At 43.1% G+C, this 23039-nt stretch overlaps 2 protein-coding genes across 2 annotated transcripts; one reads left to right on the top strand and one right to left on the bottom strand.

The window, feature by feature from the left end:
• Positions 1–857: 857 nt before the first annotated feature.
• On the top strand, positions 858–6797 carry cv (crossveinless). Its single transcript, XM_065224536.1, has 3 exons — positions 858–1794; positions 6014–6155; positions 6214–6797. The coding sequence occupies exons 1-3, from the start codon at positions 1368–1370 to the stop codon at positions 6407–6409; spliced, it is 765 nt and encodes a 254-aa protein (XP_065080608.1). The 5' UTR covers positions 858–1367; the 3' UTR covers positions 6410–6797.
• LOC135703336 (transient receptor potential cation channel protein painless-like) lies at positions 6732–10339 on the bottom strand. The gene is made up of 4 exons (XM_065224528.1): positions 10288–10339; positions 10124–10191; positions 9672–9950; positions 6732–9609 (listed from the first exon to the last, which is right to left on the bottom strand). Exons 1-4 carry the CDS (start codon positions 10322–10324, stop codon positions 6805–6807), a joined length of 3189 nt encoding a protein of 1062 aa, XP_065080600.1. The 5' UTR covers positions 10325–10339; the 3' UTR covers positions 6732–6804.
• Between the last annotated feature and the right edge of the window lie 12700 nt (positions 10340–23039).

Raw genomic sequence — 23039 nt, 5'->3', positions numbered from 1 at the left:
GCCCGCACAGCATGTCGTCTCCAGTTTCAATGGAGGCACGTGTGTTCGTGTTGTTGGTAGAATTTGGTGAGAACGCGAGAGAACTTACCTGCGAAATTTGGAGAGCGAGAAATGTCCCATTCACTCATTCAGGCGACTAGTACCTACGATCAGCCAAAAGAAAACGGCAGAGCAAACGATCGCGAACCGCCGTCGAGAAAGCAGGCAGAGAGCGTTGAAGTGAAGATCCAATATCGTCGCGAGATCAAGTTTTTTTTTATTTGCTGCAACTAACCAGTCTGGAGTGTTGAGATTGTGCTTTGTGTTGAGGAGTTTATTTTTTTTTCAGAAAGGTGCAGGTGAATTTGTGTCGGGTGGCGTTGTCCTCGGGTGCGATTCTGGGCGAGATCAGTGCGTTGTGTGGGTCGTTGAGGATCGGTTGAAGTGTTAAAAGTTGAGATCGCGATCGGATGGTATCGATTTCGGTCTTCCTGTAGGCTTGAAGGAAAGGAATTTTGACTTTTCCTTTGCATGCGCGTGAGAGTACCTACCTAGCTCAGCAGTAGCGCTGGAGAAGGGTGCCTGTATTGGTGGTCGCTTGATCTCGCTTGTCTGCAAGATTACCAATACCGGGGAAGAAGGCGATCACAACAATCGACACCAATACCAGCGTGCGTGGCAAGTGATCGATAAAGTGTGATCATGTTTACAGTGAGGCTATAGTGTAGGAAAATACGGGACGTTTCGATTTGGAACGTGGAGAATTGTTAGACGAGGGTTGATTTTTCGAATCAATCGGTTTGAAACGAGTTTGAATCATATCTGAGAATAATACCAAAATTTCTAAAACGTACCACTGCTTACGGAATTCATTAGTTTGGAATTCCGAAGATCAATCACATTCCACCGGTCTGAACGAACGACGACGCTCAAGTATTTGTAAACTCTTCGAATGCGTTATTCGACTTCGATCCCATTCACCGTAAATGCGCAAGTTGATTTGTTTACATATTAATTAGGTACTCCCGGAGAAGAGGAAAATACTCCTCCTCTGTCGAGAGATCACCGATCACACAGTTTAGTGACTTGTGTTTACGTTTCTAAAAAGAAAAGACCCCACTCTTCATCAAAGATATGAATTTCTGAGTATTTCAACTCGAGAAACGATCAGCAGTGTTGACCTTGACGTCGTAGTTGCCGTAGAATACAAGTACCCACATTCAAAACACTGATCTCGTCAGACTTGCTGGGGACAACAAGTGGATTCATTCATATCAACGAGCGCTCGCTCAAGTGTCGAACAGCTTATCGACTTCCGCTAGATCGGGTGAACCTCTACTTATAGTTGAAACTTTGCAGATTATCATCAAGACTCGTGTGCCGGAGACATGTTGGAAGGTAGAAAGATTCTAGCGATATGGCTAGGCGCTGCCGTCGGGTTGATCTGCTTGGCCCAGTTCGCATACTCGTGTAACGAAATGGTCTGCGCCAGTATCGTGTCCAAGTGTATGCTGACGCAGAGCTGCAAGTGCGACATGAAGAACTGCTCCTGCTGTAAGGAGTGCTCGGAGTGTCTGAGCTATCTGTACACGGAGTGCTGCAGTTGTCTGGAGATGTGTCCGAAGCCGAACGAAACGACCAACGAGCTCAGTAAGCAATCGCATGTGGAAGAGCTGGAGGGTTTCCAGAATCTGTTCAATGTGCTAACCTCGGAGGAAGACCCCGAGGAGCGTTGGAGGATCTACACGTTCCCGATCGATCTGGACGCGGCGCTGTACGGGACGAATGGGGAATCCGGCATGAAGTATTTGATGCGTAAGTAGAATTATCAACCGGTGGAAGCTAAAGATTTTAAATTGGCTCACTACTTGACTAGCTTATTTGTCCCAAGCACATACATCTATAAGCGTACCTCATTCTAGTCGAAATTCCAGTACTACACTATGTTTGTTTTGATTCGCTATGCAAGTTTGACAGATAAAATGAGGGGTTCGTGGATTTTCCTATGTTTCGAGGGGGGCATCGATTAGCTTGGGACCGAAGAGCTGAGCCAAAAGGTTGAGCACATTTCTTCGGGACCTTCTGGTTACATTAGAGTTACCTCTATGGAATTATCGTCTATGTTTGACTTTGAGTATAATCAACAATCAATACGAAACTATCGATTTCAAATTGGTCTATTGGTCCCAAGCAAACGATTAACGTACCCCATTCTAGTTGAAATTCCAGTACTACACTATGTATGTTTTGATTCGCTATGCAAGTTTGACAGATAAAATGAGGGGTTCGTGGCAGATTGTATCTAGAATACCACTGTCAGACAGTGGGAGTTAGATTGAAAACACTCACAAACACACACACACATATGAATATTTGTTATCTTCGCAGTATGAACATAGAGGTAACTCTAAGACCACTGGGTCCCGAAGAAAATCATTATTATTTTTGGCTCACTCAGTACCAGAACAACGGTCCCAAGCAGTCCCAAGCTATTTCACTCACCCCTGCATGTTCTGCATGAATCCACACACCCCTGATGTTATCTGTCAAACTTTCATAGCGAATCAAAACAAACATAGTGTAGTAATAGAATTTCAACTAGAATAGGGTACGTTAATCGTTTGCTTGGGACCAATAGGCTACTAAAGTGGTGAGCCAATTTAAAATCGTTAGTTTCGTATTGATTGTTGGTATGAAGGTATGAATAACTTGCAGTTGCTTGCAGTTTCATGCGGAAAAGGAGGTGTTCGCTGCACTACACTCTCTTTACTTCTCACCCGGAGGATACATTCCCAAATCCTACAATAAACAGACCCAATCTTGATACCCTATCCAGGTTGGAACTGAATCGAAAAGAAAATTAGCTATCCAGCATTTTACGAGCGCTTATGGCCGCCACAATCTGGCTGAGTTTTTGGTAGGGAACATATGATTTGACGTTTGGGTTGTGTCCTTTGACTTGTCAACGTTCAAGTTTGATCGTTTACACGTCAAACGACACAAGCCAAACTTCAAATCTTATGTTCCCTACCAGAAACTCAGCCAGATTTTGGCGGCCATAAGCGATCGCAAAATGCTGGATAAGTTGGCCAGCTTTTTACGCTTGCCATTATTTCAATCCATCACCCCTCGGCTTCGACTCACTTACTATAAAAAAATTGATTTTCTGAATTATAAAATCATTAGATTTTATAATGAAAATAAGTAGTTTGAAGTTACAAGAAGGGGTAGTAAAGTATGTGTTTGACATATACAATCCTATACAATTTGTCAATTTCGCTTTCAGTGCGTCACAATCAGCGATTCTACGATTCGTGAGCGCTCACTCTGAGTGAACGCTCACGAATCATAAAATCGAGGATTGTGACGCACTGAATGGGAAATTGAAAGGATATATGATTAAAACACATGCTTTACAACCTCTATTTGTAACTTACATCACAGAGAACAGACATCCAAGCTTAATTTTTTCTACCCCATTCTAATCAAAATTCTAGTACAACACAATGTTTGTTTTGATTCGCTATGAAGGTATGACAGATAAAATGAGGGGTTCGTGGATTTTCATATGTTTCGAGGGGTGAATCGATTAGCTTGGGACCGAAGAGAGTACCAGAGCTGAGCCAAAAAGTAGAGCTCGTTTCTTCGGGACCTACTAGCATAGAGGTAACTCTAAGACCAGAAGGTCCCGAAATAACGTGCTCAACTTTTTGGCTCAGCTCTGGTACTCTCTTCGGTCCCAAGCTAATCGATTCACCCCTCGAAACATAGGAAAAACCAATAACCCCTCATTTTATCTGTCAAACTTTCATAGCGAATCAAAACAAACATTGCGTAGTACTAGAATTTAGACTAGAATGGGGTACGTCAATCGTTTGCTTGGGACCAATAGGCTAGTCAAGTAGTGAGCCAATTTAAAATCGTTAGTTTCGTATTGATTGTTGATTATACCCCGTACAGACTATGGCTTATATCAACAATCAATACGAAACTAACAATTTTAAATTGGCTCACCACTTTAGTAGCCTATTGGTCCCAAGCAAACGATTAAAGTACCCTATTCTAGTCGAAATTCTAGTACTACGCAATGTTTGTTTTGATTCGCTATGAAAGTTTGACAGATAAAATGAGGGGTTATTGGTTTTTCCTATGTTTCGAGGGGTGAATCATTTAGCTTGGGACCGAAGAGAGTACCAGAGCTGTGCCAAAAAGTTGAGCACGTTTCTGCGGGACCTTCTAGTCTTAGAGTTACCTCTATGCTTATATCATGTAATATAGGCTGTCTTGCAATGAGCGCTCATGCATCTAGTTTTCACTGGAAATCTTATGTATGAGTGCTCATTGCTAGACAGCCTATATTACATGATATAGGCCATAGTCTGTACGGAGTATTAGAGTTACCTCTATGATATCTAATGATTTCATGATTCCGAAAAACAATTTTTTAAAGCAAGTGAGTGGAAGCAACCCTGTCCCTCGGTTTAACCACAAACGAAGTGACAGACGACTAATGAGCGAAGAGATCAATTAAAATAATGTGGTTCGCTGTAATAGAATTTTCTTAGAAGCTTGTGCCATCAGCCACCAGATGGACCAGTATTTTTGTTTTGATTTAAACAAAGTTGATTTTATGTGCAATGATCTTTGACAGTGTGCAAAGAGTGTATCATTTTGTCATTTTTATATGGCTTTCAGTGTTGAGTAAAATTAAAGAGATAGAAACAAAACATTCTAGTACATCTGGTGAGAATGCTAGTACAATCCAGTAGTAGCATAGAGGTAGCTCTAAGACTAGTAAGTCCCGAAGAAACGTGTTCAACTTTTTGGTTCAGCTCTGGTACTATCTTCGGTCCCAAGCTAATCGATTCACCCCTCGAAACATAGGAAAATCCACTAACCCCTCATTTTATCTGTCAAACTTTCATAGCGAATCAAAACAAACATTGTGTAGTACTAGAATTTCGACTAGAATGGGGTACGTTAGTCGATTTGCTTGGGACCAATAGGCTAGTCAAGTAGTGAGCCAATTTAAAATCGATAGTTTCTTATTGATTGTTGGTAGTAGTGTTGCCATGCGGTTTTCGAGCTCCGTCTGTCACTTCGTTTGTGGTTTGACGTTAAGCAAGCACCACACGGGCAAAAATATTGGCAATGCTCAAAAGTATTGACAATCATATTGATGCAAATATTGACGACGAATATATTGATGAACATATTGACGCAAAATCAAAAGTGGACCCTACACGATTGCTTTTATTGACAATGATCGTATTGTCAATACATTCTATATTGACGTCAATACATCGGTATTGACAATATTTCTGTATTCACGTCAATATATTGAAACGTGTGGGGCTCACTAAAAAAGTTCGATTTCATGTTTCAATATTTCCCCTTCTGTTTAACTACAGCAGTAGATGGGGCCTGTCCTTTGGCCAGGGATGCCAAAAATACAGAATAATCTGTATTTAAACAAATTTTTTAGCAGTTTTTAAACCAAGAATCTGTATATACGGATACACAGATTTTTTGATTGGGTAAAAGTATATGCATATATTTTGAGGTATGTCTTTAATTCAGCTGCGTTAGTCTTACTTCCATTTTACCGTAACCTTGCTTCGAGAGTGTAGAACTCAATGAACTGGATTGCCGGGGTGAATACTGTGGATTTGTTTTATTTTTAAAGTCGTCTTATTTTTTGTCACGATAAAACTTTGAACCTTGATTTGTAGTCTCTCTCTGAATAACCAAAACCGTTGTTCTTCAAAGTCCTGACATCGTGACATCGAAGTTGTGGGCATTACGCTCACCCCAAACCCCGTTTCCAGTGTCGGTTCCCGCGGAACCGGGACCATCTGTGACGTGAGCAACCTGTAGGTCCCCTGACACCGCTTGGTCAGGCGAGAACGGTTCTTCTGGTTTAGCCTCCCCATTCAGAACAAATGTTGCCAGCCGGATCTTTTTTCGTCCAGTCATTACTGTAAATTGCGAATGCTTCAAAACTGATCAATCCATACCATTCCACTCATTACAGACTCCAGTGACAACGACCTGAAGCCACGCTTCGAAGACTCGTCCAAGGTGACGGTCAACTGTACCGTCGCCTACATGGCCCAGTGCATGTCTTGGAACAAGTGCAAGGAAAGTTGCCTCACCATGGGAGCGTCCAGCTATCGGTAGGTATCCACTGTATACGTAATCAAATAAAAATGGTAAACACCAATTTAACCGTAGGTGGTTTCACGATGGATGCTGCGAGTGCGTTGGTCAAACGTGCATCAACTACGGCATCAACGATTCACGCTGCCGGGAGTGCCCGGAGAACAAGGACCTGCTGGATCTGGAAGAGGGACCCAACGAGGACGAGCTGGACTACGGCGATGGGGTCGGACCATTAGACAATGGAGGCGTCGAGTCGACCAATATCTGAATGATGGGGGCTGCGTGGCTGGTGGTAGCGATGGCAGCAGTGACGGCGGTACCTGGTTGGATCTAGACGGAAGAGGGGCTTGTGGATGAATAGCAGTTTTTTTTCAATCGAATTTTGAACAGTCTGGTATAATGTGCCTTATTAGATGTGTGGCCGTTTTGAGACAGGACTCCAAACGGCTTAGGATTAGTTAATCTCTGTGTATTAACCGGAAACGAAGTATTTGCTGAGTGTACTTGAGGGACGAGTTCTACGTATTTAACTTAACGGGTGATGAAGGAGCGGTGAGGACGACAATGACGGAGAAATGAAGTATTGCAACTAATACTTAAACATTTATTATTTTTGTAAAATAAATCTATACCCGAACAATGATTTTAAAATCGTCTAGATGACTACTTTTTCTTCTTACCCTTTTTAAACTTCCCCACGGCTTTCGCCACTTTGGCAACGCGTTTAAACGTTTCGCCTTGCTCGTCGACTTCTCGCACCACTTGTTTCTTTTCCACCGATATCTTCCTCTTCACAGGTTTCCCCTGCTTTATCACCTTCGTCAGCAGCCGATTCATCCTCTCAATCTCTGTCCTCATCTCCTCAAGCTTATCATTCATTTCCGTGGGAGTGCTATCCAAGGAAGTAATCTCCACGCGTCTACTGTCCATAATCTCCTTCAGCATGATACTCGCATCAGCGATTTGCAACGCTTCATCCATAATGTGCTCGTCAAGAGTCATAAACAGCGGAAATTTTAGAAATCTCAAATTCACAAAGAACCCCTCCGATCCTCGGACGAGCCACCCACCGGGCAAGTTCGGCACTACCCGCCACTCACCCTTGGGCAACTTCTGACCGCGCTGCTGAAACTGCTGGCTTTCCGCCTGTGGACTAATGTGCTGCACCAGAATCTTCCGGAGTTCCTTCGGCTTAACCACGATCACGTACGAATGGTTCTCGAAGAACGAGCTCGGAAACAGTCGCCGGATCAGCTCGAACGGCATCTCCCGTAGACCACGTTCGTATAGCTCCAGGATCAGGACCTTCTTTCGCAGACTGATCAGTTCTGATTCTTCCTTGATGGCGGTGATGTCGCTGACGGCAAGACCGTTAATCAAGTTCAAGATCACGATCGGGGCGAAGAAGATGAATAGCACAAATAGGATGATCCTTCCACCGCTGAAATCTACCCCGGCGGCTTCGTATTCCCCGGTGGTCATGACTAGGGTCTTTAGGGCAGCACTCGAGAAGGTGCTAAACGTGTTGAACGGGATCTCGTCTTCCGTGGAGTTCCGAGGTATGGTGCGATCGTTGTAAGACAGGAAGAAGCTGAAGGTGAATGCACCGAGTAGCGGGATGAAGAGCAGGAAACTCTTCATGAAGTTCACGGAGACAGTTTTGAACATATACATGTACGTAGAGAGGGTGTTGAAGGGAAGTGATCCAATCAGGACGGTGAGCTGTAGGGCAAAGGCGATGACGATCAGCGAGGAGATGATTGATCGACAGCCGTTTTGAAGCACAATTATCATGGCAATGATCGTTGCAAGGTCCAGGTAGTTTTCAAACGAAAAGAAGTACTTTTGTCGGAGGAACAGGATCTGGACGGCTTCCCGTACGATCATGTAAATAGCACCGAGCCAGGTGAAGACCTCTAGAACAATCGAATGACTGTTGTCTTCGTTGCAGGAATCCAGGGAGTGCATTCCGAAGCAGATTACAGTTGCGAGTGTGCAGAGCAGATTGAGATAGATCCATTTGGTGAGGCGTAGCCACTTGACCAGAATGAAGGTGTAGATCACTGGATGGAGTAGGAGGCGTTTTAGTTCTTTGGACTTGGCGATTATTTTGATGGGATCCATTTCGGTGACGAAGGTCTGCTGCGGCTGTTGGTGGCAAACATTTGAGGACGAAGCCTTTTCCACGATTCGCCACAAGTTCAACTCACTGCGGTCCTTGGGCACGGCTTTCTTGGTGGGGCGTTTCTTGAAGATGTACGGATCGAACCCATTCAGGTTGAGACGGATTTCGTTCCGATCGAAGTACGATCGTCTAATATCGATCGTCACGCACTGGTCGAAGTACATCTTCCAGAATTCGTACCGCGCAAAGTCCAGCGGAGTTTGATTATCCTTGTTGCGAACTCCGAGAAAGGCATACTTTTGCTGCAGTAGATCCAGGGCAATGTCGGTGAAGCCAAATTTCAGCGCCGTGTGCAGAGCTGTGTTGCCATTATTGTCCGTCCTAGTGAGATAGATCTTCTGATCTTTGGCTAGCAGTTCTGCGCACTGCAGAACCCTTGCTCGTTCTTCCTCGCGCCTCCAGAGCTCTTGGGCGCGGTTTAGGGCAAACACCAGAATCGGATCGTCATTCACCAGAACCCGATCGGTGATGTTGGCCAGTAGTAGGGTCAGCGTGGCCACATTGCCGCGCTCGCAGGCTTTTTTGAGAAGACCCTTCAACTCCACTCGGTAAATCAGTTCAGATGTCTTGGCGTCACGTTCCAGGTCTGGTTCGCTAACTCGAAGCGCTTTTCTTTTGCTTACGGGTTTTACCGTTTGAAAGATGGTCTGACCCGCATGTTCTACGATTTTCTTTACGGCCCGCTCCATATCCAGCTCAACCGCAATGTGAAGCAGTAGTTTTATCACCGGTCTTACGTTTCCCTCGTTGATCTTGAACTGTTGAAACTCTCGTTCGAACCGTTGCTGCTCCTTGAACCGAAGTAGAATTTCCAGCAGTTCAACTGTCACGTTAATCGGTACCCATTCTTGGTAGAATCCTAGAACTAGCTGCTTAGCCTCAGCCCGTTTCCCGATCGCAATGGCTACGTTGAAGCGTTTGACGCATTCCTTCAGGAATGCTTTGTTTTCGGCGGATGAATTCCTCATCAGCAGCTCGAATGGCAGTTTGAGACGATCGCTACAGACATTGAAATCCGCTCCGTGCTCCAGCAGCTGCAGCATACAGTGGCGTATGTCTTCCACCTTGACGGGACTCTTGGTAAGTTGCAGTGCTCGCTTCTTGAACTTGGGACTATTCATCAGGGCGTCGTATTGCTCACAAAGGAGAAACAGTGCCGTTTTACTCTGCTTGTTGCGACTATTGACTTCGATGGATGATCTGGACAGGAGCCACGTAATGAAGCTGATGTTGAGCGATTCGACGGCGTAGTGGAGCGGAGTGTTCAGTTCTGGGACTATTTTCTGCAAAGTGAGAGGAGAAAGGAAGTAAGTAGTTAAGAATCATTATCTATGGTGCAACGTACCTCGTTGATGGCTGTGAACCGCATTATGAAACACTCAAGATAGGGCTGATAGAGGGTGTTCGATTCAAGCATCTCTCCAAATATTGGTTGAATTTTGGCGTTGAACAGGAAGGACTTCGGCTCCGGGATCGTGGTCTGCACGTCCCAGTTCTTCATTTCCTCGATTAGGTTGTGCAATGTATCCCACCGGGCGTCTTCCAGCAGTTCATGCAGCTTGGGTAATCCAACTTTGATTTCCGGTTCATCGAGAATAGCCTGTAACGCATTGTTCATAGTTGTCTGTAAAAGAGCACACCGGACAGTTGCTGAATCTCTTATCGCTATAGTTTATACAGATAGCAGACAGGTAATTAATTGAACGCCGTATATCATCGACTGTAGAGCAAATAATGCTATCGCACTTTCCAAGATACCATCCGAGTTTCAACAAGCTTTGTTCTCTGAAACGTTACCTGCAATTCCTTTCGCTGATTGCGTTTCGCCTGTCGGGTTTGTTCCAGAACCAGATACGTCGTGTCCACTGCCACACAGATGAAATCAAAACGAGTGTTTGTAGTAAACAAACCATCCTTTCAGAGGGAATGCTTGATAGACAATGATGATTCATCATACTTACCGACTTCGGGTTGAGCAGGTCGCCCCTGGGCTGCCATACTGCAATTCAGTCGAATTCCTCTAGCATCTACAATGGATAAAATCCCACAAACTTAATTAACTTTCATTCTAATTAAAATATATCACAATTAATTTGACAGAACCGGTTTCTGGAGCAGGCGAGAGCGATTACTAGAGGCAACCGAAGTGCGCTGCGAGAGAATGGAGACTGAACTTAAGTACCCAACTCACTATTAACGAGTGGATACATACGTACGAGCGCCTTAAGATTGTGGGTGCGAGCAAACCAGAGACTCGGAACGCGCTCGAACAAGAGAGGAAGAGTGAAGAGAGTAGGCGGTGAGAATGATGCGAATACTCGTACGAGAACCGAGAGTGGAAATGAAAGATTCTCTCACGTTGGGAGGAGACCACGTGCCGCCATCAGAGGAATTGAGAGACGGACTGCCAAAAGAAGAATCATGATTGGTTGAGCTAGGTTGAGCTAAGTCATTTTAGTTGAAGGTAGTTGGTTATGCACCGATGTTGAACTTTTTTGGACTTGGAGAATCTTAAGTAAATTTTCTTAATCAGCCTGAACTGGGGACATATGGGTGGGCGGAGGTCTTTTGGAGCAAACTGTACCTTTTTGATTTTTTGAAGTTTTTTTTTGTCGTGATATTGAGAAGAAACATCATACATGTTGTTACCCCCGGATCTTCCACCCTTTGAACAACCAATACTGGTGATACATCGTGGAAGTACACCCTCGGAATTTTTTGTTATGTTGTTCCGCATTGGTTCTTCGTTCGCAAATTTTGTGAGAGTGGAATTACGACCGGAGATTTTTTTGGTCTTCTTTTTGTTCGTTGTTTACACGTGAAATATCAATCGAATGCATTTCAAATGAATCGGGCGTGACTAGATACTACAGAATCAGTACGTTTGTCATATTAACCCTCCGTTACTCGCGTCAACTTTTGTAACACGAGTACACAGCAAAAAAATAATTTTGATATCACGTCAAAGTGGATGCACTACAATCATGTCGAAAATATGGTGTAATATTACTTGCTAAAAAGGACAAAATTATCATTAATACAATGCATGAACTGACATTACGCTGCTTTTACTACATTTGTTTATTTATGTGGTGATAAAAATCACATGAAATTTTCGACATGATTGTAGTGCATCCACTTTGATGTGATATCAAAATTATTTTTTTGCTGTGTACTCGCGCGTTGTACTTTGTACAACAGTGTGAGTTTCCCATTGCCATTTTGCAGCCGAGCTACCAATCGATATGAAACCAACGGGTATTCATTAAAAAACTTGTTTTTAACTAAACAAGTTAAACTTTTATCACAGCTAACCCCCCAAAAAAATGCGGATAATAGAGAAAATTTGAATGGAAACCGCGTAAACGGTTTCCGTTCTACGTGGGATTTGACTTAATGGTTACAACATGAAAAATCTCGAGATCCTGATCAGCTAGAATATTACTGTCTTGGGCAAAGTTGTTCTAGAGATCGTAACCTTTTCGCTGGTGGAGAGTAGTTCAGAATTTTCTCACTACGTAGCGCTAGAATACATGTGAAATTATCGCACGTGATATATCTCGCGATCATGACCAGATAGAAAATTACTGTCGTCGACAAAGTTTTTCATGAGATCAAAGCCTATTTCTCGCATCTCACTGCGTCCTAGCAAGAAGAACGGTCGACTTGTTTCGCGCTCCGTTAATTTGGAAGTTTTCTCGCTATTATCTGACGTAAATAATCAGTTTTTTCTCGCTTAGTGATTCCTGCTGAGTGCCGAGCTTCATACAAGCACACACCAACGAAGACCGCCCGCACACGCGGATCGAAGATCATCAAAGCTGCGCGTCGCTCCGCTGCTGCTGTGTAAACGCTCGGTGGTAGTAGTATAGGATTATCAGATAAGTTTTTGTTCTTGTTTCTTTCTTTCTCCCATCAGTTAAATTTTAAGTTTGTGTTTCTGTGTTTGTATTTTTTTTCTCGTGTATTGTGTCCGAGTAATTCTGATTATCGTTGCAGTGGTAGAGCGTTTTTCGCTCCCACTAGTACGGCAAAATGGACATTTTGTCGGAAGACGAAATGGACGTTTTGTCGGAAGATGAAACCACTTTGCCACGCGATAGCAAGAAGGGTCGAAAACGTCTGTCATCCCAGAAATCAGATGATGCCATCCCTGCTTCGTCATCTCAGTCTGGTAATGGACAGGGACAGATAAGCCCCCGATCGCGAGCCTACCCAGAAAACTCGACTGGCCCATGGGTTGTTTACTTTCAGCCCAAAAAGAAACCTTTGAATGTAATGCAAATTACTAATGATCTGACGAAGCGGTTCTCGGCCGTGACCGAAATCTCGAAGGTGAGGTACAATAAACTTCGCGTTGTCGTCTCTAACCTGAAACAAGCTAACGAGATTGCTGCCTCCCAGCTCTTTACACTCGAGTATAGAGTGTACATCCCAGCTCGTAATGTGGAGATCGAAGGTGTGGTCACCGAAGCGAGTCTGACCCCCGAGATCTTGGCGAAGCAAGCGGTTGGCCGTTTCAAGAACCCCTTGCTTCCGACGGTTGAGATACTGGAAGTCCAGAAGCTGAACTCAGTATCTTTCAGCGAGGGTAAAAAGAGCTTTACCCCCACAGACTCGTTTCGAGTGACCTTTTCTGGTTCAGCCCTTCCTCACTACATCGAGTTGGGAAAACTTCGGCTACCTGTGCGTTTGTTTGTTCCTCGGGTCATGAACTGCCAAAACTGCAAACAGTTGGGACATACGGCCTCTCACTGTGGCAGCAAGGCACGCTGTTCCAAATGCGGGGAGAAGCACGAGGATGGCGCCTGCACAGTCACTGCACCAAAATGCGTGTACTGTAAGGGAACTCCTCATGGTCTCTCGTCGTGCCCGGCGTACAAACAACGCGGGGAGAAACTAGAACGCTCTCTTAAGGAGCGTTCCAGGCAGTCTTTTGCAGCAATGCTAAAGACAGCCACACCATCAACCAACGACAAAAATCCCTTTGCTGTTTTGTCTGATGACGAGTCTGACTCTTACTTAGCTGAGGAGGGAGTTTCTTTCAGTTTTCCGGAAGGTTCTGCACGGAAACGAAAACGCATCCGTTCGCGGAAAGTTGCAGATAAGGAACCCCAAATCAGCTTGCCCAAATCAAGGAGTGATGGAAAAAAGGAAGTTTTAACTCCTCCTGGTTTCCGCAGAACTGACTATAACCAGAACTTTCCATCTCTCCCGGGGACATCAAAAACCCCTGATGGCCCATTTTTAAGAACAGAAGCCCCTTCTTCATCCGGGTTGTTCTCATTTGATAAAATTGTGGACGATATTCTCAAGTACCTCAATATTTCTGATCCTCTCAAAAGCATTGTTCTGGCAATGCTTCCTTCTGTGAAGACCCTCTTGAAGCAATTGACATTGAAGTGGCCCCTCATTGCAGCAATCATTTCCTTCGATGGATAATTTTCCAAACGAGGTCGGGGATTTGATCACTGTTCTACAGTGGAATTGTCGAAGTCTCATTCCTAAATTAGATTTTTTTAAGTTTTTAATTCACAATAATGATTTTGATGCATTTGCTGTTTGTGAAACTTGGCTCTCTTCAGATATCGATCTTCCTTTTTATGATTTTAACATTATTCGACTGGATCGTGAGGATTCGCGTGGAGGAGGGGTACTTTTGGGGATCAAAAAGTGCCATTCCTTCTATAGAGTGAATCTTCCACAATTTCCAGGTATTGAAGTTGTTGCATGTCAGGCTATTATTAAAGGTAAGAGCCTTTGTATTGCTTCTGTTTATATTCCTCCTAGAGCCGTTGTTAATCGCAAACAACTTTCAGATTTCTGTTCGGTACTTCCTGCTCCACGGTTGATTATGGGAGATTTGAATTCCCACGGTACAGGCTGGGGGGAACTGTATGATGACAACCGTTCTACTTTGATATATGACCTCTGCGACAGCTTTAATATGACAATTCTTAACAATGGAGAAGTAACACGTTTGGCTGGCCCATCCTCGAATGGAAGTAGATTAGACCTCACACTTTGCTCTAACTCATTATCGTTGGATTGCACGTGGAATGTGATCCAAGATCCCCACGGTAGTGATCACTTGCCGATCAAAGTTTCAGTTGCCAGTGGGTTCAATCCGTCGGAACCCGTTAACGTCGCGTACGATCTTACCCGTAATATCGATTGGACAAAGTTCAAGAATGTGATAGAAGATACCCTAACGTCGGTAGATGGGCTTCCACCGTTGGAGGAATATAACTTCCTCTCCAATCTGATCTTGGACAGCGCGCTTCAAGCTCAAACTCGGCCGGTTCCAGGAACGTCTTTCCGTAGGAAACCTCCTTCCCCTTGGTGGGACCAGCAATGCACTGAGGTTTATCGTAAAAAGTCCGACGCGTTTAAGCTTTTCCGGAAACGTGGAACACCCGTACATTTCGAAGCGTACTCGGCTCTTGAACGCGAACTCAAGAGCCTCATCAAAGCCAAGAAACGCGGATACTGGCGGCAATTCGTGGACGGATTATCGCGCGAAACGTCGATGAATACGCTTTGGAATGCGGCGCGAAGGATGCGTAACCGGTCTTCAAACAACGAGAGCGAGGAGTACTCCGATAGTTGGATTCTCAAGTTCGCGCGAAAAGTATGTCCTGATTCTGTGCCGGCACAGATGATTCCTCGCGAAACGACGAATTCGGTAGACGAGATCAGCCAGCCTTTTTCAATGCTGGAGCTCTCACTCGCGCTCCTTTCGTGTGGCAATTCGGCTCCGGGGGCTGATAGAATCAAGTTCAACTTGTTGAAGAACCTCCCAGACGTCGCTAAAAGGCGCATGTTGAACTTGTTTGGTCAGTTCCTGGAGCTTAATATTGTTCCGGATGATTGGAGGCGGGTGAGAGTTATAGCCATTAAAAAGCCTGGAAAACCCGCGTCAGATCACAACTCGTATCGTCCCATTGCGATGCTATCGTGTATTCGAAAATTGTTGGAGAAAATGATCCTTTTTCGCCTGGACAAATGGGTTGAGTTGAACCACCTACTCTCAGATACTCAATTTGGTTTCCGTAGGGGCAAGGGAACGAACGACTGTCTCGCGTTGCTTTCCACTGAAATTCAGTTGGCTTTTGCTAATAAAGAGCAAATGGCTTCTGTCTTCTTGGATATTAAGGGGGCTTTTGATTCAGTATCGGTTGAAGTCCTTTCAGACAAACTCCACGCTTGTGGCCTTTCTCCATTAATTAATAACTTTTTGTACAATTTGCTGTCAGAGAAACATATGAGCTTTTCTCATGGAAACTCTACAGCTTCTCGATTTAGCTACATGGGTCTCCCCCAGGGCTCATGTTTAAGCCCCCTTCTGTATAATTTCTACGTCAGAGAAATTGACAATTGTCTAAGGGACAACTGCACGTTGAGACAACTTGCAGATGACGGAGTAGTGTCTATGACAGGACCCAGAGAGGCCGACCTGCAAGGACCCTTACAGGATACCTTAGACAATTTGTCTACTTGGGCTATCCAGCTAGGTATCGAATTCTCCACGGAGAAAACTGAGTTGGTCGTTTTTTCTAGGAAGCATAGCCCAGCACAACCAAAGCTTCAACTTTTGGGTAAACCGATCACTCATTCTATGTCCTTCAAATATCTTGGGGTCTGGTTCGATTCAAAATGCACCTGGAGATCCCACATTGAGTATCTGAAGCGGAAATGCCAACAAAGGATCAATTTTCTCCGAACAATTACCGGAACGTGGTGGGGAGCCCATCCGCAAGATCTTCTAACGTTGTACCGGACAACGATTTTATCGGTTTTAGAATACGGTAGTTTTTGTTTCCAGTCGGCGGCTAAAACTCACATCATCAAACTGGAACGGATCCAGTATCGCTGTCTTCGTATCGCGTTAGGATGCATGCATTCGACTCATACGATGAGTCTCGAAGTGTTAGCGGGCATGTTGCCACTCTCTGATCGGTTTTCGGAATTATCCCTCAGGCTCCTCACCCGTTGTGAAATTATGAACCCACTGGTGATTGCAAACTTTGAGAAGCTTCTTGAGCTAAACCCTCAAACTCGTTTTATGTCATTGTACTACGTGTACATAACACAGGATGTCAGCCCTTCGCAGCATAATCCCTATCGTGTTTGCTACTCCGACTTCGACAGTTCTGTTCATTTTGATTTATCAATGACGCAAGAGATTCGCGGAATCCCAGAGCATCATCGTTCCATGATTGCTCCGTCAATTTTCGCTGCAAAGTTTGGCCAAGTTGATTCCGCAAGATCGTTCTTCACAGATGGATCACTAATAGAGGCGTCCGCTGGTTTTGGTATTTATAACGAATTTCATAGCGCCTCTCGAATGCTTCATGCTCCTTGTTCCGTATATGTTGCTGAACTGGCGGCAATACATTATACGCTAGAAACGATCGCCTCACTTGCACCAGATCATTATTTTATTTTTACGGATAGTCTCAGTTCTGTCGAGGCTATTCGCTCCATGAGGCCGGTAAAGCACTCCTCGTATTTTCTCATGAAAATACGAGAGCTTCTAAGTGCTTTATCTTTAAGATCTTTTGTCATCACCTTTGCATGGGTCCCATCTCATTGCTCGATTGCGGGCAATGAGAAGGCGGACTCGCTTGCAAAGGTGGGCGCTATGGAAGGCGATATTTACGATCGACAAATCGCCTACGACGAATTTTTCTTCATTTATCGTCAACAGTCACTCGCCAGCTGGCAAAATAAATGGAGTGAAGGGAGTTTGGGACGATGGTTATATTCAATCATCCCTAAGGTGTCGAAGTGTCCTTGGTTCAAGGGGTTGGATGTGGGTCGAGACTTCATTCGTATGATGTCTCGCCTCATGTCCAATCACTACTCGTTAAACGCTCACTTGTTCCGTGTTGAGCTGGGGGACAGTAATCTCTGTGAATGTGGACAAGGTTACCAGGACGCAGATCACATTATTTGGTCATGTGCTGAGCACCGTGGAGTCAGATCCGAGTTGTACGATTCCCTTCGGGCTCGAGGTAGACAACCTAATGTTCCAGTTCGGGATATTTTGGCTAGACGCGATCTGGAGTTTATGCAACTCATATATGTTTTCTTGAAGAATATTAACCATAGATTGTAAGTTTGATTAACCTTGTGTTTAGTTTGTGTTTTGTATGTGTGTGTGTATTTTTTTTTTTTGTAGATTTGTTTCTGTAATAATTGTATAATTACAGAGTTGATATAACGTCGATAGAAATAAGTATTTGTTTTAGAAATAGTGAAATTTTTGAATCATAAATCATATTCCAAATCTCCTTTTCCCTCTCCCGATCCAAACAATTGTCATCCACTAACCTCGAGAAGACCGCGAGTAATCGGTTCCAATCCTTTAATTTTAGATTTAAGACATTTATAATGTATAAAGAAAATGATAACTTGGCTCTGTAAAGTTTATTCGAATGAGCCTGTACAAATAAAGTAATTAACAAAAAAAAAAAAAAAAAAAACAAAGCCTATTTCTTGGTGCACAATACTCCAACATTTTCTCAATACGCGGCGCTAGTATACACATGAAATTCTCATATAACATATCTCGAGATCCTGACCAGATAGAAAGTTACTGTCTTAGGCAAAGCTGTTCAGGAGATCATAGCTGTTGTGACCTTTACTAAGTGTTCCACCAGAGATTCCTGTGATCGTATCGCTGTTTCCGGTAGGTTGAGAATTTCCAGTAGTCTGCAGGCTCCCCAGTAAGTGTATACGTGTTCCGGAATATAAATGTCTATTTTCCAGGCACTCCAAATGAATTCACAGATTTTTTACTGTAAAACACTTTATTTCACGGATACAACATTTATTACACTCTACATTAAAACTTTTATTAACTCTACAGACTATACATTTATTCAACAACACTACATATTAATAGGATGAGAAGTAATCGATCTTCCTAGTTTGGTGGCTGGATATGAACTGACGAAACACAAAAAAGTGCTTCAAAATCAACCTGTTCAGCGACTCCACGTACGACAACATCTATACTTGTATCTCAATCTCATGGATTATGCAATCTCCTCACTATCTCATACAGATTAAAGTAGTTTGGTAGCAATACTTCGACAGAGTAACAAAGTGTTATACAAATTTAAATGTGAAGTAAAGAGAAAAACGTAAACAATAGTCTTTTTGCTGGTTAACAGTAGTTAAGAATCTTCTCGCTAGGTAGTGCTCGTATACATGTTAAGTTTTCGTATGTGCTACATCACTAGATCCTGACCAGATAGAGAGTAAATGTCTTTAGCAAAGTTGTTCAGGAAGTCAAGATCTTTTCGTTGGTGGACAGTTGTTCAGAATTTTCTCACTACTTGGTGCTAGTATACACATGCATATACAATAACTCGAGATCCTGAGCAGATAGAAAGTTACTGTTTTCGGCAAACTTGTCCAGGGGGTCAAGACTTTTTGGCTGGTGGACAGTAGCCCAGAATTTTCTCACCACGTGGCACTAGTAAACGTGCACAATTCTCGCGTATGCTAAGCTCGAGATTCTGAACAGGTAGAAAATTACTGTCTTGGAAAAAGTTGTTCATATTGTTTGGTGCACAATAGTTCACAATTTTCACACTACGTGGCGTTAGTATACACGCGAAATTCTCGCGTGTAAAATATCTCGAGATTCTGATCAGATAGATTTCGCTAGTGGACAGTTGTCACTAACAACATAGTTTACAAGTAGGGCTACTCAAAATTGAGTAGCCTTATGTTGACTCACTTTTGAGCAAACGACGTTCTCACGTAGACTAAGTCAAATCCACTCGCTGGTATTTTCAGTTGCGGGGAGGGTTTTTGTTTTGATTTTTATTCAAGGAAATGCAAATTATCTGCTCAGGATTCATTATACCGGAGCAGAAAATGGTTCAACACTGTTTCCTTAAGCAATTCGCACTTACCTGAAGGCATTTCAGCCGGTTTTGAGTAACATTTTCTATGAGGTTTCCTCCGACAAGACTGGATTTTTTTTTTTCAATTCAAGGATTTTGCTGATTGAGAGGCTTTTACTCAGTTTGACATTTCTCGTTTACTCAATTTTTGACAATTCGATACATCGGACGAAAGTGAGTACGATCGACTCGATCTTATATTTGACTCTAGAATCGATCCACTGGTTAAATCGGTACCAAAGAATCGATCTTTGGTAGATCGATCTTTTGATTTTTATTTTAATACGCTTGTTTATGTTGGTACCCCAAGAAATTATTTCCTATGTAATATTCAATAAAATGTGGTAAGGGGCTGTTCATTAACTACGTAGACATTTTTTTTTATTCTTGACCCCCCCAGCCCCTGCATAGACACTTGTCCACACAATTTTAAAATGTCTATGCCCCCCCTCCCCCCTTAACCTGTCTACGTAGTTTATGGACAGCCCCTAAGGAGCAATGAGCACAGGAGGGAGGTAGCACAAACCTTCATATATTGATGTATTCGTAAATTTCGGAAACGCAAATAGTGACGTCATTGCAGGGAGCGATGCTGATGTTGACGTTATGTTCGTTAAGTTTACTTCGCAGTCCGTGGTGAGAGTAAATCGTTTTTGACGTAAGACTACGTCTTTAATTTCTATACTGGGGGGGTCACATTAAAAAAAATCAAAATGCAGACATGTAACGAAAAATCCCAAACACGGACGCAACGATAGAGCACTAATCGAACACACGACACATTGCATATGCTCACATGAGCGAGCTGAATGCTCGGTTGACCGCTCACCATTTCACCAATGAAAGGAAGGGAAGAAAAAAGCAGCGATAATAAAATCGCTTGCTTTGCCATATCGTTTTCTTCATCATTTGCTTTCGAACAACGGACGGATATGCGTCGGACACGACGTATGAGTGGAACAGCACGCATCGCACCAATACATATTTGTCCCGGCCACTAGCGGTCCTACGTCAAGCTTCCGTTCGTGCTCCTAGGTACAGATCCTTCTACTTTTTCGATGTAAATACACTTGAAAAAATTAACAATCCTAGTAACGACCAGCTAGCGAGGAGGACACGATACTACAACCTGGTGGGATTAATTTTCAAAGAAAATGGTAAACATAATGCTGAGTTGTGAAAAATATACAATGCTGAAATATTTGACTGTCGGTGAAACTTGTGCTGAATGTTGAATAATAAAGAAAGCACGGAGAAGATTGTGCGATCCTGGAATTTCGGACAAAGGAAAATGTTGCTACGGCAGTGGCGTGGCTTAGCAAATTCCACACAGAGAACCAATAGACGATGCTTGGGACTAGCAATCATCCTCAATGTGTAAAAACTGGTGATCTCAAACTAGGCAATACCAGCGCCATCCGCGCCGGAACACAGGTCAATAAAGGAAGAGGTTGGAATGTGTTGACGTGACACTCGCTTTGATGGAAGCCGAGAACACCTCTGCACTTCCACGAGGAATCACTGGGATATTGGCTAATAGGGTTGGGTTTGCAGCAGGGTTCGGTTTGGTAAACGATAAGCTGAATATATGTCCTAACAATCATATAACGCGAAGGAGCTTGGGATTGAACCCACGGTCTTCTGCTCAGTAAACAAAAACGTTTGCCAGTAGGCAGACGAGCTCCTTTTTAATCATCGAGTTACTGTTATTACCATGTAGTTCTGTTAACAAATAAAACGATTGACGAATCTTGAATGTAGATGGGCTTGAGATTAGACTCATGAGCAAAACCGGTTGCTCTAAGGCCACCGAGCCCCTCATATCACATTATAGCGTTACTCAAGTTTTTATAACTATTCAAACCCGGCACCGACGGCAATGAAAAGTTTTACAAAATACACGATAATCAAGCGATCTTACCATACATTTTTAATCTGAAAGTACCTGGGACCGCGTATTTCTGCGCAGTAAGCAAGCCACTGCAACCGACGATCTTTGAAATCCTAAAACTAAAAGCTACGAAAGAGTACTTAGGCCTTCATTAAGATCCACTTTCACGCGACGTTAAATGTTTCGATTTTCTCTTTACGCATGGTTCAGGCAATCATAACCAGCTATGACCGACGTGATGATTGTTTAAGACTTGGTTAAACAAGCTATTCAAATGAAATTACGTTCTCGAATTTCACTTGGCATGTAATGAACAACAGAAATAAGCGATAATTCATATTTTCAGCGGTTGATGGTTAATTTTAAATATACTAACGGTACTGCCTACGGTGGCTACGATGGCGATTATGACAGCGACTACGACGGTGCCTACGACAACGACAACAGCGAATTTGCAACTTACCATTTGTCTAGGATATAATCAACCATTTCATAGTTTTGTATGTACACTGGAGTCGCTTTTTACGCGGTTTTTTTTTACACGGTTTTTTTTTACGCGGTTTTTTTTTACGCGGATTTCGGAATTTACGCGGTTTTTTTACGCGGATTCCGGAATTTACGCGGTTTTTTTTTACGCGGATTTTGGTTTTTTTTACGCGGATTTCAGAATTTACGCGGTATATCGCTTTTTACGCGGTTTTTTCTTACACGGTCTTTTTTTACTCGGTTTTTTTTACGCGGATTTCGGAATTTACGCGGTTTTTTTTTACGCGGATTCCGGAATTTACGCGGTTTTTTTTACGCGGTTTTTTTTTACGCGGGACGTATCACCCGCGTAAAAAGCGACTCCAGTGTACACATAACTTGCGATCATCAATTTTACTCTTTGCCTGCCGGCTAACCATAATATGCCACAAGTGGCGCTAACTCCCGCGATCTCCAGAGGAGATTCTCCGCTGATTGTGACGTTAGTGTTCTATTTCTATCTCACGTACTACGGTGAGAATCAAAGAGCGGATTCTCACTTACTCTCTTGCTGCCTCTCTTGCTCTTTAAACGATGGCTGAAATGAGAGAATCAACACGGCGAATGAGAACGACTCAAATTTGAGTTTAGTTCACTCATAATCGCCAAAAGTGCAGGAACTCAGCGATGAGTTAATTTGCCTCATGTTTTTCCAGGATTTTCCAGGGAAAAATTCCCGAATTTGAGAAAAGTAAAGATTGGATTCACTCAGTCTATTGGTACTACTCCGAGACTGAATAAAATTTTCGTCAATTTCCCCATTTTCCGGCAGATTTTTTAGGTTTTCCACAGAAAACCATGGGACAAATTTTACTCATCGCTGAGTTCCTGCACTTTTGGCGATTATGAGTAAACTAAACTCAAATTTGAGTCGTTCTCATTTGCCGTGAATATTTTTCTGTTATCGTGTAAAGCCCCAAATACACGGATCAATTGAGTTCATTCATAGTCTGATAGTCGGGGATCAATTGGCTTGACGTTAAGTGGAGCAATTTCGACATATACCAGCTTTCTGAGCTTCGATGAAAGTGACAAACTCAATTCTAGGTGAAGAGAATCTATCAAAGCAGATAGACCTTTTTAAATGTTTATCTAGAATTTATCATTTGAAATTACATAACTGATTTTAATGTAAAGGCCAACCAGAACAACTGGATTCAATTGACTCAGAGCATTTTCTTTCCATACGTAATTTACTCATATTTGGTAAAACCTGCAGTTACTCATTATCTACTTGAACTACTTTTCAAAAAGTACTTTAAGGAAGGTCAGATAAATATAATGAGATTATGTAATGCAGTAATTGAATTACACTTTTGCATCAAAATCTTAAAAGAATTTACTTCAATTACCCAGTTATGAATGATTTGTCCAT

The sequence above is a fragment of the Ochlerotatus camptorhynchus genome, unplaced genomic scaffold (assembly GCF_037179485.1).
Source record: "Ochlerotatus camptorhynchus isolate MF236.1 unplaced genomic scaffold, CSIRO-AGI_Acam_v1.1 ptg000212l, whole genome shotgun sequence".
Lineage (NCBI taxonomy): Eukaryota > Metazoa > Arthropoda > Insecta > Diptera > Culicidae > Ochlerotatus > Ochlerotatus camptorhynchus.
Note: the sequence above shows the minus strand (reverse complement) of the source record. Positions and strands in the feature narration are given on the sequence as shown.

Coding starts and splice junctions, on each gene's coding strand:
- cv (XM_065224536.1), top strand. CDS start 1,368: ATGTTGGAAGGTAGAAAGATTCTAGCGATATGGCTAGGCGCTGCCGTC. Junction 1,795..6,013: donor CGGCATGAAGTATTTGATGC/GTAAGTAGAATT, acceptor CACTCATTACAG/ACTCCAGTGACAACGACCTG. Junction 6,156..6,213: donor ATGGGAGCGTCCAGCTATCG/GTAGGTATCCAC, acceptor ATTTAACCGTAG/GTGGTTTCACGATGGATGCT.
- LOC135703336 (XM_065224528.1), bottom strand. CDS start 10,324: ATGGCAGCCCAGGGGCGACCTGCTCAACCCGAAGTCG. Junction 10,192..10,287: donor ACCTGCTCAACCCGAAGTCG/GTAAGTATGATG, acceptor TCTGTGTGGCAG/TGGACACGACGTATCTGGTT. Junction 9,610..9,671: donor GGTTCACAGCCATCAACGAG/GTACGTTGCACC, acceptor CTCACTTTGCAG/AAAATAGTCCCAGAACTGAA.